At 38.4% G+C, this 18637-nt stretch overlaps 1 protein-coding gene across 5 annotated transcripts in view; it reads left to right on the top strand.

The window, feature by feature from the left end:
- LARS2 (leucyl-tRNA synthetase 2, mitochondrial) overlaps nucleotides 1–18637 on the top strand; it is a 106001-nt gene extending 87364 nt beyond the window's left edge. For 4 of the 5 annotated variants that reach the window (XM_066992003.1, XM_066992001.1, XM_066992000.1 and 1 more), the window contains 2 exons: nucleotides 7645–7772; nucleotides 13272–18637. In XM_066992003.1, coding sequence (XP_066848104.1) covers nucleotides 7645–7772; nucleotides 13272–13451 — 308 coding nt within the window. In that variant the 3' untranslated portion in view covers nucleotides 13452–18637. Of the gene's footprint in view, nucleotides 1–7644; nucleotides 7773–11305; nucleotides 12377–13271 lie in introns of those variants that run through there. The other variant, XM_066992002.1, reaches the window with a different exon arrangement.

Raw genomic sequence — 18637 nt, 5'->3', positions numbered from 1 at the left:
AGTAAGTTTGCAGATGACACCAAGTTAGGTGTGTGTGTCGATCTGCTTGAGGGCAGGAAGGCTCTGCAGGAGGATCTGGATAGGCTGGAGCCATGGGCTGAGGCCAACTGTATGAAGTTCAACAAGGCCAAGTGCCGGGTCCTGCACCTGGGGTGCAACAACCCCAAGCAGCGCTACAGGCTGGGAGATGAGTGGCTGGAAAGCTGCCTGGCAGAGAAGGACCTGGGAGTATTGGTTGATAGGCAGCTGAATATGAGCCAGCAGTGTGCCCAGGTGGCCAAGAAGGCCAACAGCATCCTGGCCTGCATAAGAAGCAGTGTGGCCAGCAGGTCTAGGGAAGTGATTGTGCCCCTGTACTCGGCTCTGGTGAGGCCGCACCTCGAGTACTGTGTTCAGTTTTGGGCCCCTCGCTACAAGAAGGACATGGAGGTGCTTGAGAGAGTCCAGAGAAGGGCAACGAAGCTGGTGAGGGGTCTGGAGAACAAGTCTTACGAGGTGTGGCTGAGGGAGCTGGGCTTGTTCAGCCTGGAGAAGAGGAGGCTCAGGGGCGACCTTATCGCACTCTACAGGTACCTTAAAGGAGGCTGTAGAGAGGTGGGGGTTGGTCTATTCTCCCACGTGCCTGGTGACAGGACAAGGGGGAATGGGCTAAAGTTGTGCCAGGGGAGATTTAGGTTGGATATTAGGAAAAACTTCTTTACTGAAAGGGTTATTAGGCATTGGAATGGGCTGCCCAGAGAAGTGGTTGAGTCACCATCCCTGGAGGTCTTTAAAAGACGTTTAAATGTAGAGCTTAGGGAAATGGTTTACTGTAGGACTTGTTAGTGTTAGGTCAGATGTTGGACTCAGCGATCTTGGAGGTCTCTTCCAACCTAGATGATTCTGTGATTCTGTGATTCTATGAAAAATACAATCTCTTTTAGCAGCGTGATCATTACATTACAACAAAATTATTAAATGATTTTATCAGGAGAATGTATGTACATTTAACTACCGCTTTGTGGTAAGAAGACAGTGTTATGTAGAACTAACCAGTATCTAGCATTTCTGTCCTAGGGTTGGGACTTCTGGTGGAAAATGTCCAACATGTTCATGTTCTGAATTGCACTCTGGTTCTGCTAAGTCTTATTGTTCATCTGATGTAGCCAATTTCTTAAATTTTATTGTGTGTGGGTGATGATGTTCTCTTATTTTAATAACTTCAGTATAAAAATAAAGCTTTCTAAATACTGAATTTTCTGTGTGCATCAGTTCTCCATACACACTCAGAGACATTCATTCTTTTTGTGCCTTGTCTTTGCACTAAAAGGTAGGGATAGTGCTGCTTCCTTTCTTGTAAACTATACAGGAAAAAGGACTTTGTGTATAATTAGCTCTATAAATAGCACTTACAGCAGTGGACCCACATACTTTGATTGAAGTCTCTGTCTGCTCTTGTAATGCCAATAATAAACAACACATAGGCAATGTATTTATAATTAAATACTGACATTTCATTCTAAAGTATCTCGTACACAACCTTCACATTGTGTTTTGTTTAGTGATAAAAAACAAGGGAGATTTTTTCTTTCTACAGGGAAAAATGAAATTGGGAAATTTGGAAGCCCTGCAGCGAATATGAAACAGATAATTTTTCAGTTGAATAGGATCACTGATCAGAATAGTGACTTGTTATGTTAGCTCTGAACCACATTACACTTCCTTGTGTATTTAAGCTTTATTGAAGAGAAAGGATTTTGCTTTTGCATTGTTGTTTTTCATTAGAAAGTGTTTATTATGTAACAAGATGTCTAATACTAATTTTGCTACAGCCTTAGAAGAAAAGAGCATTCCCAGTAATTTTGAATGTTTGCACTGTTCTTCACAGGATAAATAGGACTTTTGCTGTTGTACTGTAATCTCTTCTTTTACGCTTTTCTGATCACTAGTCATGGACAGGAAACATTTAAGAAGAAATTACAATAGAATTTAAAATTAAATTTGAAATAATGACAACCTACAATATAACCCTGACTTAGTGTATTCTATTATATTTTGCCAAAGATCTGAAAAAATAATTAAACCCAAGTACTTAGAACTTTCTGGCTAAGCCCTCAGAATGAGACTTCATGGAGGTAATAAAATAACTTCTGGCAATGGTAACCTCTTCTGCAGGTGCAAATAGTTTTGTTTTGTTTTGTTTCAGTTTAAATGACAGGTATGCTGGAAATTGAAGAAAATCAAACAACCTTTTTTCAATTCTAGATTTGGAATTATAAACTAGGCACAAGAGGCTATCGTATAAGTATTAAAATCTTGAAAAATACGATGACCAAAAACATACTGATACTGTTGGTTGTATTGCATAATTATAGAATTTTAAGTATCTAACAAATTTTCTTAAAAACTTGTATCCTGAGTGCATTTATATTTAAATAGAAAAACACACATTTTTCATATTTATTGATATCCATTTCAATCTTAAATCTACTTGACACAGATCACAATGAAATGTTAAAAAAAAAAAAGGTAATCAGGATTTTCGAATACAACAGCTTTTAAAAATTAAAACTTGACTAAGTGCATAAATATTTATATAGGTATCCTCTTGGTTAGCAAAAATGTTCTTTAAATACAGCTGGGTGTAACTGCACATCACTCTACATTAATTATTGCCAACCAGTGAAAATATTAGGAAAATTAAAAAGGTAATTTTAAGGTGATAATTAAAGATGCTTTGCTTGACATTTTAAATAATGACTCGTCAGCATCAACAATGCACATCATTTTGATTGTAATAATGTTATCCTACTTTGTAGGAGTTGCATCAGAGTTCATTTGAAATTTTAGCTTTTTATTCCACTGTGTTTTCTTTGTTAGTTTGTCGATGAACTTTGCAAACTTAGAACTTCAGTTTGGTATCCCAAGGGTGCTTCACATGTAATGTTCAGGTTTTAAATACAATTAAGGTAAGACGAGGTAGATTCAAGATACAGCAATTTTTGTTCTTCTGCAACTGAAAAATTCTTCTCCCATGGGGTTCGGTTTATATGTGGCCACCTTGTTTTCTTGCATCAGGTTGCGTGAAGAGTCTTGTCTCTTTTGTGACCTGTTTGAAGAGCATACTTCAGGGTTGGCAGTAAATATTTCCAGTGTGAGCAAAGGGAAAAACTGCTTGAATGCTGTTTCATAAGTGCCTCACCTTTCAGCAGCGGAACAATTGTAACTGAGTGCTTTGATATTTTGTCTATAAAGTAGTTCTTTTTGCTGCTTAGAGGAGGAACAGTGTTCAGTATTTTGGTGTGTCAGCCTAATGGTCTTAATTGTGCAGTGTGTACGCTGTTTTATAGCTTAATAACATAAAAAGCTACTGTAGCCCCTCAGTGTGGGAAGAGTTCATCCGGCTGATATCTTGGCAGTTTATGAACACTAACAGGATGAGGAAATCTGTTTCCTTCCTGAAACCTTGTATCTGAGGAATATACAGACACCATTTGAGATGTATTTTTTTTTGTTTGTTTGTAGTAGTACAGTGTTTTGCTGTCCAGACAAGGATATGAAACAGCCTATTGTGAGTTGTTAAACTTTTATTAGAGATGGCACATGAAAGATATATACTGATGATAAACACATCTTCAGATATGTTGAAATGAAACATAATTATTGGAATCTGTAACATTAGAATCGTCTTAGCAACATTAAAACTGTCATTGCAGTGGCTCTACTGCAAATATTTCTGTGTCTTGATTCAGTCCTTGCTCAACAAGGCTTTTCTGGAGAATGGAGTGGAAGCTAAGTGGTGTTGCAGATTTTCATAGAAAAACTGAATGCAGAAGTCCACCAAAGCAGCCTGCACAAACCCAAGAAGAAGCCCAGTTCGGAATAAGAAATTGTTTCTTCCTCCAAGAATAACCCAAAGTGAAGGATAAGTCCATACCGATGGACAAAGGCAGATGATTTTCAGGAGGTTAAAAAGATTCATGGGAAGTTTGTTGAATTGGAAATGTATTCTAGATTTAGCTTTTAGTAACCCAAGCTTTTCACAACCTCTTTGGTGCTCCGCATCTGTCACTAAGGAACGTACAAAATGAATTCCCTAGCACTGTATTGAATTAATGTAATTTTTTCCTAGCTTTATGCTACTGGTAGTATAATACAGCTTTTCTCATAGCTGTCTGGAAATAGCTGTTGCTGTGTATTGCTAGTGTTCCTTTGTGATTGCAGACCGTTTCACATCTGACTGACAGACGTATTCCTCCTGGGCTGCAGAAAGGTACTGCTGATATTCAGCTTGGCTGAATCTGTCAAATAGGAAGATTCATTAAATACTATACAAGTGTATGAAGAGCAAAGTAACAACATAATAATCCTGTCCTTGGAAGGGGTTGCAGTGGCGAGTAAAAACACTGATCCAGAATGTATCTCAATTTACTGCTACAAATTCCTGCTCTGTCCTTCTTCAAAACTTGGTCTGCTTGTCTGCTAGGGTACTGGATTTTTACTTAACATGGACTTCTGTTGTTTTGATTTTTGCTAAATCCAAAGGTTATCAACAAACATTTGGATAATGCATCCTCATAGTCGCCTTATACTGCCTCTCTGGTCTTCTTTTATCTCCTGATAGAAAGTCCCTAGTCTTAAACTTTGATATGAGAATAGTTTCAGATGCCTTAATTAATTGCCTTTTATCGCCCATTAAAACTTCCGTCCTCCTTGCCTTTTTTCTTTTTAACCTCTCTGTGCTGGCTGTTGTCCCTCACCATGCCAGCCATTCCTCAATTTAGTCCATAATCACATCTTTGTCTCTTGCCTACACAATTTCATGTCAAAATAGCTGCACCATTGCTGGAACTTTACAGACTCATTTTTGTAATGCTTTTTTTCTTGTAAGACTAGAATTACCTTGCCATCCTACCTTGCCTTGATGATACATAATTGCTTCCACATATTCCTTCTTAAATCTCTCCATAAAATGACAATCTGCTCTTCCACCCAAATAGCGCCTCAAGGGAAGTATTATTTTTATGAAATACTAATGACTCACGTAATGCTAATAAAACATTGCCTAGAGCTTCAATGTTGTTGGACTTGTCCTCTCTCCTCCTTCTATCAACTCACTCGTTTACAATAGCATAATAGGGTGCTGTGTTCTAGCTGAAGCTCCAGTCCTGTGAGTTACTGATTAGGGAAAGCTTGGTTCAGTATTGACAGAGATCCAGTTGAAGGATCAGTGCTTCAGATTGAGTGCAAATCTAGCCCTTGATCTGTCCCCAAAAACAGCTGTACTTACAGACTCTGTGGAAAATGCACTCAACTGGTTTCTGTCCTGTGTTTGCAGAAGAATATGTAGTCATAAAAGCAAATTGAGAGAAAAAAATAGAAAGCAAAGTACACACTGCTTCCTAATGTGCATTTCACTAGGTGTTTTCCAGTACAATGAGGCAGTAAAACAAGTTTTTAACATTTTCACAATAAGAGTCTGTGAATTGGTTGGTTCTTAACTTATCAAATGGTGCTTTTGTGTAATGTATCAGAATCAAGTGGGAAGGCTGGAGGAGATCTGTCTAGGTCCTGCGAAGTGTGCCAGCAAGTCTGGATTGTGACAGTGAAGTTTCTGGTCCTGAGTGGCATTTCAAAAATGCCAAACAAATCACGATTGCGTTTTCTGTGTTGTACAGCTCACAAAATGTGAATTAAGGCAGGAAGCCAAACAGCAACCTAAGTAAAACCTTCATTTTGGTTTCCTGTCAAATTCTGTTTTCTGAAACTAATTCTGTTGACTTTTGCACTTTTTAAAAAATATGGATGAGCTCATAGCTCATTTTGTAGCAAGAAAATGAACCAAAAGATTGACATAGTGCTTAATCATGCTTTATGTGCTTCAGAATACATATTAATTATTTCTTATTAGTAAGTTTACTAGGACTGACAGCCTCTGCAGGGATTAAAACTGCCCCTGGCTTTGCCTGTGTGGATAGAAGCTCTTGACTTATACCAGAAAGTGTTTTTTAAATAGTTAGAAGAATCCACTTCAACAGGAAAATAAGGAGTGGCCAGTATGCATGCTTCTGCCACAAGGCATGTGATCAGTTGGAAAGAAATGAGCTCATCTGTGTGTTCAGAAGCCAAAAGGGGAAGAATTTAGCAGCTGTCGTCTTTAAAGTCAACGTGATAATGAATCACCAATATGAAGAGTTTTTTTTCTGCTTGATTTCTTATCTTTTGCTTTTTCGGTTTCTGAGTGACTGTTGCGAGAGGAAAAAAATACATAAATCCCAGATTGAAGTGTTTAATCAATTATTTACCTAAAAAGATTGTAGCTCAGTTGTTATTCCTAGGAAATGTGCACATCTTGCTTGCCAGTAGAAATAGCTCACACCAGTCCACCACTCTGCCCCTTTCTGCATGATTCAAAAAATAGCAAGATTGTGTGTCATTTTGCAGAAGTGCCTTGTCTGAAAAAGCACTGACAATTATCTGGTAGATTTCATTCCGGGGAAGTTGCCTTCTCTTTTTATCTCTGTTTGCTGTTATTCACTGTATCAGTCTAAGCAATCCAGATAGATAAATTCATGTATGTCTTATGGGTGGATTGTTTTTGCCGGTAATGTCTGCCACTGTGCTGTGTTTTCTTTATGTTCTTGCTAGAGTTTTCCGAAACCACAGATGAGTTTTCAAATATTCTTTGGTTGGTTCATTTTCCAGTTCTGAAAAAAAGTCTTATCTGTATTCTTACATATGTTTTTAATTTAAAAATCCACTGGCTTTGTGAGAAGCAATCACAACAGCTATCCTCGTAAATATTGATCATATTTGGCAACCCCTTGTTAAGTGAAACCTTTTTTCTTTTTTGCTCTGCAGTTGGAGTAAACAGAAACATAAATTGTACTCAGGAGCTTTAATTCAGTTAAAAATGTGGCTTCAGAATGAATTATGTTCAATTCTACTAATACTTAAGTAAAACAGGAAATAATTGCTTTGGAGAGAGCAAAGACTACTAAAAGGAGATCATTTATAGCCATTTTAAGAGTATTTTAAAATCAAAGCAAAGGATAAACTATTTCAGAATGTAAATGTCATAAGAAAGAAAGAAAGCTGTGCAGGGTATACTTACATAGCACCTTTAATTTGCAAGTGAATAGATAATTCACAAAACACGGGGAAAATCTTGCAAGTAGCTTGACTCGCAACAGATTTAGAAACTACCCAGCACGTTACAGGAAACTAGCCATCATATTATAGATGACAAAATAATAAGCATAATTGTGTATCATTTGGCTTGTTAGTAAAATTTTAAGCAAACTGGCATTGTTATTGGAAAGATCACAGTATTATGATTGACTTCTAAAAGTAGAGATCAGCTTAGGTTGCAGTATTAAAATTTAAAACAAACCGTGGTCTTCAGTGCTAAATTTTGGATTGCTAATCCTAATCTAAAATGGATGCCAATGTTCATGTTAGAGTCCCTACACATGGTATAAGCACATGTTTTTAGGGATGTGTATCTTTCTGTTTATAATGTGCTGTATGTTCATCTAAACAACGTTATTTCATCCTTAAGGGACTTGCTTTCAAAGCAAACTTTATTCTGATCCTGTTTATCAAACAAATTTTAGAGATCGAATGCTCTGGTGATAATATGGCTGAATTGGTTTCATTTTCCAGGTTTGGCACATATGCACAATAAACTTTGTACTCATCATAACTGGGGTACTGACGTGCTGCATCAGTCCTGGCCCAAAGTAGACCCAGAATACCTTCAAGCAGCAGATGTTGTGGAGATGTCTGTTCTGGTAAGAATATTTCATTTATTTTCACTTGTGGTCATTTAATGTGTTACTACGAGCTCAGAGGATGACAAAATCCCTGCTCTTTTGGAAGTCAGTTCCCTTCTTACGTGGCTCAGTGAAAGGTCAGATAGAATGGAAACTGCAATTACAGTTGAGCTAAAATGGTTTCCTAAATGAAAAACGTAGTATGTCTGGAAGGCAGACAGTCTAAATATAAATCTTTTTGAGTGACTGGATATTAGTACCTGTGGAGATTTGACTGATGAACAGCTGTGGTCAGAGCCCGTACAGCCAAAACCATGACCAAAATACAGGGCCCTCCAAATTTTTGCCTGTCAGTCCATTTATGATGTTGACCCTGTGCAAAAAAGGATAATTAGGTGAAACTTCTTGTGCTACCTGTAGTACTGTGGTTGCCTAATACAACCTATTATAAGCTGGTTTTAGTTGCTTTGATTTTTGCCAAACTATATTTCCTGTCTGCCTCAGGCTGAACTTCTGGCAAATTTCAGCAAAGCATTTTTCCAGGAATGAGGCTGAGGAAAAACAGGTAGTTTCGCTAATGTTAGAATTACATTCCAGATTCTCTTTGAGCTCTAAAACCTCAGTGGTTTATGGAAAGAGCTGGCAGTTCAGTAGAAGAGCTGACATATAACTACATTTAGCTAACCTGTAATTTTCCAAAATATGCGTGTGCACATGCACAATGTGGTTTACCATATTTTTTCCTACATCTCTAAATATCTATATTCAGCATGCTCCCAGGCATCATAAAGCTTTGTGGAGCACAGTAGCGGTGAGTGCCACTGTAGGCCATAGAGGGACTGTGGGACCTGGAGCCAGGAGGGTGGGATCCGTGCGTGAGTGGCATCTCATCCCTTCCATCAGCTGATTCCTGGTCAGCGTGATTTCAAGTCCTCCGTACTCAGGCATTATGATTATCTGCAAGTATGTAGTTGTGTAGTATAGACCTGCAGCGCTCCTCTCTTTTCCACTGCTCATCAGAGAAACCTTTAATATGCCATGCAGCCATTCTGAACTTAAGTGCTTTAACTTAAATTAAGTACTTTAACTTAAATTAAATGTGTTTGTGTGTGTTTCTGGATATCCTGTACTTTGAATGAGATGCCTCCAGAAGAAATGTCATTCAGTCATGTAAAATGGCATGCTCTACATGTGTAAGAGAAACAGAAACAATGCACTTTATCTCTATTGTATCTGTTTTACTCTGCTAGCTTCTTTGGGTAAAAGGAGTAGGGCAGTTCAGTTATTTTTGTTCAGCTGTGTTTTTTTGAGAAGGGAAGAGATTGGTTAGATTTAGGGGAAGTTGTGTTGCTCTAGATTTCCTTAATCAAAAGTATTTTTGCAAACAATTTCACGTCTTGCCAGATCTCTGTCAGCCCACTTGAACAGAATGGAAAACTCCCAAGAGCACTAATTTTTCTGAAGTTCAGCATATATGCTTAGCAGAGGCCACCTAGTATGTCTTTTGGAGGAAATTTTCAGTTGCTGTCATCTTTTCCCAAACCAGAGAGAAGCACTCATGTGCCAGTTGGGGTTAGCAACAGACTTCACGCTAATATTCACTGTGGTTTTCTTGCTTTTTAATTTATTTTTTTTTAAGTGATACATATTTTTAATACCAATAAAAGGGTCACACATCCACAAAATCTTCACTTAGGTATGATTACTTTACTCAAGCTTAAAATAAACCTTCACATTCAAGTACGGCTAGGTTACATCTTAACTTTTAAGTGTTCAATTTATGAGGAAGCTATGTCTTTGTAAAATTGTGTAATTATAGAAACTTCTTTGTAATTGCATTTCAGGCAAACTAGTCATTAAATATATCTTTAAAATAAAAACTTTAGTAATACAAGGAAAACTCTGACCTGAATGTTTTCAACACTATACAACTGACCATAAGAAGGCCTAAACATTTTACTGATATTTTTCTGTTGATATTAAAAATTCCTTCTCAAAAATAGAAAAATAACAATTAATTTTGCTGTAAACAACCATTGTGAAAATTCTTTTTGCTTCTTTTCCTGATTTACTTTGTCAAAGCTATAGCTTTGTGTAGAAGTCTTCTAATAGGAGAATGAGCAACCACTGTGTGCTCAGTTGTGTATTCATGGAAGAATACGATGTATGTAAACACTTTCCCTAGGCCAGAGAAAGTAAGTGAATGGAAGAACAGAGACACAAATTCCTCTTAGAAACAGAAAGCTTCTTATAAATACTGGCTGTGGGAGTGCCTGACTTTCTACCTTAGGAGTAAGGTAAAAGAAAGATAGGGAGAAGCAATGAGAAACCATTATGAATGTGAATATTTTAAAGTCTTGTGGACACTGCATGTTTTTGTATGGCTGTAAAAATAAATTGCCTTCATTAAAACAAGAAACACTCAAAATAAGGAGGAACTGGCTAGTCGCAAAGAGACAGTGTCTCTTCACAAGGCTGCACAGTCAAACTGAGTCTTTGGGCCACAACCCTATTCTTCTCAAGACATCAAACTGCCTCAGGCTGCCAGCAATTTGCCTGCTGAGACATTATGGTTTTATTTCTCTTGACACAAGATACTTCATTATTTCCTGTCTGTGCTGGAGTTACGTCTTTCCATATTTAACCAAAGCAGTAAAACTAACTCGCTGCATCCTTGGCTGATACAGTACAGACTGTATGAGAATGACATTTAAACTTACTGGAGATGCATATGTACCTGTTGTTCCAAATGTTATTTCAAAGCTGAATATTTTTAATTTGCCTGCTCTTATATCACGTCTTTACATACATTGTTAATGCTGTGAAAAGTCTGACCTGAATGTTGTGTGCATTTCATCTTGTGAACACACTTCTGAGTAACATTCCTCACGTCGTGTGGGTGGTGCAGAACTGTTAACAACTGCAGTCTTACAACCACTTTTTTAAAGACATGGACTAAGTTTGCATCATTTTTGCTGCTTCTGAGTATGAGGAAGGCCTAAAACCGCACAAATACTTATTTTCCTTTTTTACTTCTCAAAAGAATTACGAATCAATGGAGCTGTAAATGGAAAAAAAAAAAAAAGTCCAACTAAAAATTACTTTCCAAAGCCTCCAGGTGCTTATTTTTCAGTCTCCTGTGATTTCATTTCATCCTGCATAATTTCTCTAGTTCTCTGATCCCTCTAGATCCAAAACAGTCTAAAATGTCAAATTAAAAAAAAAAAATAGGCGGAAGAGAAGTCAACAGCTTCCTTTCTCAGGGGAAGAAAGGACCCGAGCTTTATTGTGTCTCCTCCTGTAGTTTGCCATAGGAGTTTTTCAGAGAAACAAAGCTGCTCCCACCCAAGTTTCTTGTGCTGGCACTTTCACCCAGAGTTGATGAGGGATGTGCTGGTCTAGGGAGATACAGAGAGAGCAGGAGGCACAGCAGAAGACATATGTCCTGCTGAGAATCTAATGCCTCAACTCAAAGAGCGTGTGAATATGGTGCTTGTTACATATAGCACGTGATCAAACCTGCAGACAATTTTATTTTATTTTTTTTTTAGGAATGGCGTTAATGGGTTTGACTCTGCTTCATGATACCTACATTACACAGAAAACCATTCTGCCAAATGTGTGCTGAAATCATAACCAGTCTGCCTTTTGATACAGTTTGCAGACTTTCCTCCCAGTGGAGTGTGTGGGAAGATGAGGACAGATACTGTGGGAAGGTACACAGTGGCAGGTCGCCTAGGCTCCTCAACCTTTCTAGGAAAATACAACTGCTAGGAGTCATTTATTTGCTATGTTGATTTAGTCCGGTTGTGTTTTCTGTTAAGAATAGCACCAAACAGCCTAGCTGTGGCAATTTTCCCCCTGCCAACATCTGTCCACTGGGACATATTAATTTGCATTATGGAGGACAGTGAATGACATTTTAACTAAGCAGGCATAGTTTCGAACTACAGGCTGTGTCCTAGCAGCAAGCTCACCAGCTTGCTTTATATTCTGACCGAAGCTGTATCAGGTTTGATTTTTACCATTTTCTTTTTCCTGTGGAATACGTTTCTTCTTTGAAGTGCCCTGTCAGAAAGAACTACTTGTATATATTTTTCACAAGAGTTTTAAAAATGAAATGTTCAGTGATTTTCAAAGGATTTACTTTGCATAAGGTACTAAAGGCAAAGTTTAACACACAGACAGCCTTTTATGCTGCCAAGTTATGGGTGCATGTAAGAATAGTTAAAAGCCTACCTACATTATCACTGCAAATTAATGTCAAGTCTAGTCAAAAAAACAGAAGTGACTCATCCCAGCTGCATTTGAGACTTCATCTTGTCTGTCCCATCTTCCTCTCTCTGAGAATTGCTTAGAATATTTTATTTTAAATAAAATACAAACCAAGTAACTGAATTAGGTCTCTCTCATTTGTGGTATGTTGCATACACATATCCTGGATAAAATCCGCGGGCAAGCCAAGCTGTGTGCGTTTTTATGTCCAGGCTGTATGAAGCACTGTGTTACTTTTTAGGTGATTAAAAAATAGTTACGATGGTGTCTAGAGGGCAAAGAGTTGCAGCACCTGCAGCAGATTCTTATGCAAGCAAGTAATTTGATTGAACAGGATTAAAAATTTCAAATTGTTTAAGTTGCTAAGATGTAGGATTAGTGTTATTTTCATTAATCCGTAGAATGTACTTCATATAAATCTGAAAGCTTTAGTAATAATGAATTTTACGTTAATTCCAGAAGGATACTCAGTAGGACTCTGTAGTCTCTGTACATTGTTTAGTCTTATTTAATAACAGAATATATTTATAAGATAACTTTATAAATTAAAATGATTCCCACAGAAGGACCTATTCAGTTTTACTTACATGGTTCTGCCCTGCTGATGCAAAACCAGTATGGAAACTGCTCTGAAAAACAGCCTAACACAGGAAGACATTACCTTAAGAGGAGTTCTCATCTTTGTGGTTGGTGTTGGCTTAATGAGTCATGCTTTCAGTGAGAACACAGCATATAATAAGCTAGAGCCCATTTTCTAAAAATGAGTTAGTATTGAATCCTTTAGATATCTTTTAAGCCACAAACATTTTACTGTATCTTGTATTTGAATCTAAGGAATCATTTAGCTGTAAATTCCCAGTTGCACTCTAGAAGTATGTACAAACCAAAGTTCCCACGTAACTAAATGTTCACTGTCTCTCTATTCAGCCTGTGCAACTGTTTTGTTTTCAAGCTTAAAAGATCCCCGTATTACATAGTCATGTGATGCTTGCTCTCTTGAAGGCTAAAACTTACTATGGCTACTTCTTAAATGTTGCTTGAGTATCCTGAGTCACATTTTTATTCTCTTAATATTGGAACAGGCCAGGAGGTATGGAGAATTTTATCCTCTACTTAGAAAGTTTCATGTTGGAGAAAAGACAGCTTGATCCACTTTTTCCCCACATGTAATGAAATGGATTGGATTCAGGAAATGAATTTGTATAAATCAGTCTTTCCTTGTTCCATGTCTCTGTTTTTCAGATCAATAACAAAGCTTGCGGCAAAGTTTTTGTGCCTCACCAAGCAGCCCGCAATTTTGAAGAAGTCCACGAACTAGTTCTTCAAAGTGAACTTGGAATCAAGCATCTCCAGGGAAGAACCATTAAAAAGGCCTTTCTGTCTCCAAGAACTGCCCTTATCAACTTCTTAGTGCAAGAATAAGACTTTGCTGGGCTGTAAAGTGGAACAGGAATCTTTCAGGATGAAACCAATTCAAAAATACCGATTATGGTTATTTAAATCTCATGTAATGGCAGGAGAGAAATGTTAACAAAATTAGGGTGCTGCCAAATCTTCATTTCTACATAGAGAAATGCACAGAATTAAAAGTTTCTAATCAAGTCATGGTAAGATGCTGTTTGTCCGTATTCTCTGGGAGAATGAACAGGAGAACTAATCCAAGAACTAAATGATTGTAGCAGAACGTAAACGTTGTAAAGCACACAGGTTTTAGGTCAGCCTCAGGAATCTATCCTACTGGAAATTTGGCTTGGGTAAATGCAGAGGAATAAATAGGATTCCAGAACTAACCAACTGCCGTGAGTATGTGCTACACCAAATGTTAGGTGCTCTACAGTCTGTCAGCCTTTGCTCCCTGTATCTTATGTTTGGGTACCCTACCATGAATCAACACTTTTTGTAGTAATATTTTCTTAAAATATGGTGTTAATTAGTGCTGGCTAATTGCCTTGGGCATAGCAGGTAGCCAGATTGGGGTGGTTTGATCCATTTCACATATATCTCAGAGGCAAGCCAAGGAAACAGTCAGATGATTTAACTGAGCCCTGCCTTAGCCAGGATCCTCCTTACTTGCTGGCATATTTTTGTTGGTTCATACATGAGAGAGTCAAATTCCAGCAAATGCTGACAGTTGTTTCTACACAGACCAGATGGAAGTCACTTCCCATTCATGAGCCATCTCAGAGACTTTCCGAGGGAGTCAAGAAAGGGACGAGTCAGCTACCAGTAATGCAGCAGTGAAGGCAAACAGCATGCTTTTTGCTTCCGCTCCTAGTTTTTTTTATAGTGCCTAGATCATAAAACTTCAATCAACATTCTTTCTTCCTTTCTTTTTTGCTGAGGGTTCTTTAAGTAGAAATAGCAGTTGTTTCTAAAAATCAAGACTCAGATAGAATCAGACTTTCATAAAAGACAAAGCTGCTCTCATGCCTCATTCCAGCCATTTTATTTGTACACTGCATTGCTGTTATATCTACATGGAAATGCTTATTGTATTTAGCAAGTGCTTGAAAAAGGTTTTCCAAAGAGACAGTTACAGGGTTCATTGTTTAGGAATGCCTTTTCTGTAACAACTATTAAAACTAGCCACTTATGAGCCCTTCTGACAGCTAAGAAGTAGATGATAACAAGAAGCTAGGCAAATACAGAGGTCTGTTAACCCTCCATCCCAGCAGCCATCCAGATGGTGTATTAAATTGAAAGGAAACCAACAAAAATCTCCCACTTAACAGTAAATAAGTCCAATAGATCCTAAGCAACTAGGATCAGGATAGATCCTTTGCAGTGTCAGTACTAGCTGAGGAATACTAAAAATCGTTTTGTTTTTATCATTTTTGGTAGCAAAATTCTAGTTACCTAATAGAGATTCTGGGCTCAGTGAGCAGATTCAGCTCTACACTTCCCTAAATCTGCAACAAAACTCTTCTGATTTCTACTTCCTTCTGGACCATGCTAGTGCAGATTTTCTCTTCAGCTGTCCTTTGACACAAGAATGACTAAGAAATAGAATATTTATAATGAAGATACAGTCTTTGCTGTTTTAAGACTCCCAAAATCTTAGCCACAAAGGAATGCATTCAGACATTTAAACACAGGCCTTTAGTTGGAGTTAAAATAATTTGAATTCCAGTGTCTGCCTGACATATATGTTGTTATAAATTCATAAAACTCCTGTTCAGAAGCCCCTAAAAGACTGTGAAAGAGATCCTTTAAAGTAAAATCTGTAGCACAGCACGCTCCTGCTTTTTTCCATATAAAAGTTTAACACACCCGATGGAACCATTCAAACAGAGTTTTTCTTTGGGGGAAAGGTGACATGTTTGGTGTAAATAAAAACTTTTAACGTTTACAAGGGTGAAGAAAGATGTTGTAAGCCCAACAGCCCTATGGTGCCGTTAAACAAAAGCTGCAGTCACTGCAGGGCTGAGCAGCAGACCACAATGTTTACTGCTGTTAGCACTGGCGTGTATTTGCTCTTGCAGGAGGAAGAAGTGAATTGTAGATGTCGCTGATGCAGGCAAAAGGAAAAATAAGGAATGGATGTCTAGACACTAAAAAAGGAAAGGTAACGAACAGCGATGGCACAAAAAGTGTATGGTCAGAAGTCACGCCAACATGTTTACAGGATGTTGAAATTCAGTGTGGTCTAGAGGATACAAAGAGGTTTTGAAAAAGGGAATGGGAGAGATGATGTGGAAAGTCTGACAGAGCCTAATCCCCCAGTAAGTGTATGTTTGAAAGATGGCAGAGGTGCCAGCTGTGTAGTTTTGCAGTTGTCCTGACAGCTGCTGAAATTTTTCGTTATGTTGACCTGATCTGAAGCATGATTGCCATTTGTTTTACAATAATTGTGACTTACAGGTTTGTTCTCTGCCTAGATTGGACTGATACTGACTTACAGGGTGTGGGCTGTTACCAAGTCTTTTTAAAATAACACAGATATCTGTCATTTATTTAACAGTTGTTACTTGTGTTATGGTACAGATGTATCTGCATGCTGAACGTGGTATAAAACGTTGTCACAGATGTCTGCCCTTGAAGACTTCAGTGTCAAATAGCATGGGGGTTTTAAATCTAGGTGTTTAAATCTGGAGTTTTAAATCTGGATATTTGAGAAGTGAGAAGGAAAGGTGGTTGATAAATCGAACTGCACAGGGTTAGTCCCATGCAATAAAATGGGTAGGGTGCCACTGTTCTTATACCACAAAGTGATGAGCCAAAGAAGATGTGAGAGACTTGCTAAAGACGGTAGGATAGTCCCATGGCAAATTACTCCAAGAAAAATAAGAAACAGATCCACAACACAGAAGGTATGTTTTCTGCATCCTGTTACTCACTGTGATAGAAGACTGGTCATATAGACCCAGTCTATATCAGATTTCTATTTTTAAGGAATGTAAACTTAAAAATAGAATTATTGGCACACCCAATCTACCCATATCATTCATATAACTGAATTTCCAAAATTTTGGAAAATTTGCCCTCAAACATCAACCTTAGAAAAATTAGCAAATTCCAGAAAGGCCACCAAGTATTTTTTCCAACACTGTTGACTTCATGAGAAGGATCCCATGGGATCCTGGGGTGATGGGGGCAGCACAGTATGTTGGAAGACACTGCTGCGTAGGAAGATGTGTTATTAGGCAGGAGTGTTTCATAGTCGTCTCCGGTGACTGAGATGGCATTTGTGTGTTGGTGCTGCTTTGCAGCACGGCAGTGGGGCATTTTATTAAGGAACAATTTCTATTAAGGAATGTTAAGGAACAGTGTAGCAGCTTAGGGTACTACCTAAAACAGCCTTCTAGCCAGGGTGTCCTACCTGTGTGCCAAACAAAAAGCTATGCAGGGGGGTTGCTGAACAAGCATTTATTTTTCCATACGCTTCAACAGAATCCCAAAATTGAGATTCGGTGAAAAAAATGAAATCCATGATCTCTCTCTGTGATTTACCAGATTAAATAAATCCTCAGAACTAGCGGCTGGTTAATGATGGCTTTTTTAATCTGACTTTGTAAAAGCCTGTTTGTTTCTTCTGGAGGGAGAAATTCTGCAGATAATGCAGGTCATACAGTCTCTCGTCTTTGTCTCCCTTCTTTTCACGTAAAGCCTCACAGAAAGCTGTGCCTCTGCTCTAAACTTTTTACAACTGACATGAACTAGAAAGAATGTTAATTAGCACTCTGCTTGTTGTTTGTTCCTCAGGAAATTTGCAGTATATTGGGCTTTTCTGAAAACTTTGCTATAAATGAGGACAGAGGGAGAAATCACAGGTTGTTTTTTTTCTGTTTTGCAATACTTATTACAGTTTACAGAGAGGGGATTGGCTTCATTTATGTATATTTACCAACTTGGAACAGTGCATACAGTTTTTGCTGGGTGCTTTTTCTGCTCCATTTTTTCCTTCAGTCCCTTCCTATTATGATCTGAGCTAATTTTGTATCAAAGGACTGTACTGTAAGAGGAATGTTGGATGTGAAGGCAGGAATGTCACCAGAACCCAGACGGTGAATTCTCGCTGATTCGTATCAGTCCAGGTAACACCAGCTTTTGACTTTAAAAAATATTGCTGGAACTACAGCCACGTTTACTATTTATTTATTTATTTATAGAAGCAGTATTCAGGTCCCAAAGAAGCAGCATGACAGCCAGGCACGGCAGATGAGAGGCAGTTTTTAGCATGTTCCAGTCATAGCGAGCTGAACCGGAGCATTATCTCTGCAGGAGGGAACAGGATCAGAGCTCTCAGCTGCAGTGCAGATGATAAAAGAGATCTTGCTTGACATGCAGAGGAAAGGTGGGATTTTTTTTCCCCTTTCCTGAATGAGCTGACTTTCCGGTACCACAAAACATTCTGCGATTCACCGAGCCCATCCGTCCCAGGAGGCTCAGAGTCGCACACAACCTTTGTCTTGTGGCACTTTCTTCACTCAAGTAAGCGCTGGGCAGGGCATATCTGTTCTGGGCAAGCTCGGATCTGGTTTTAGCCCTGTCAAGCTGCAAACCAGCATCATCTTCCATAGAAAATCAGCTCCACTTCTGTGTTTAGTCAGAGAGTTTGAGCAGTTGAAAGAAAATGTTTTAGCTAGGTTTGTAAGTTGTTGGTGTCTCCGAATCAGAGTATTTTTGCCTGCGTGTAGCAAGGTTACAGAGGTAAGTCTTGATGGCTTTTCTTCTATCCATAAGCCTCCATGTTGGCAACGAGAGCCTGGAAACTCAAAGTCAAGTGAATACTTGTGTCTGTTGTTGCATGAACATTGCCCAAGCCTGAGAGATTTTGATCACAGTAATCTCATCAAAAACATCCTGCGATACTGAACATGGAGGACATTTCCTTGTATGCTCGTCTGCCTGCGCCATGCCAATTTGCACTCCATTTTAGGGAGCCTAATTGCTCCCTCAGCAAAGGAACATGTAAACAGAAAAAGCTGAAGTATAATCAGTTGAATATCCACATTCTTTCTGCATGTGCTTGTGATGCAGCCTGGGACACTTGGGGTCTTCTAAGAATTCTAAAAAGTTCTTTTAAGAGCCGTCCGGATCTTCTTCAATATAATTCTCAGCAGACTTTATACATCTACATGAAAATAAACATGTGCCTTTGTACTTGC

The sequence above is a fragment of the Anser cygnoides genome, chromosome 2 (assembly GCF_040182565.1).
Source record: "Anser cygnoides isolate HZ-2024a breed goose chromosome 2, Taihu_goose_T2T_genome, whole genome shotgun sequence".
NCBI lineage: Eukaryota > Metazoa > Chordata > Aves > Anseriformes > Anatidae > Anser > Anser cygnoides.
The sequence above is the reverse complement of the archived record's forward strand: the minus strand, read 5'-3'. Positions and strand labels throughout refer to the sequence as shown.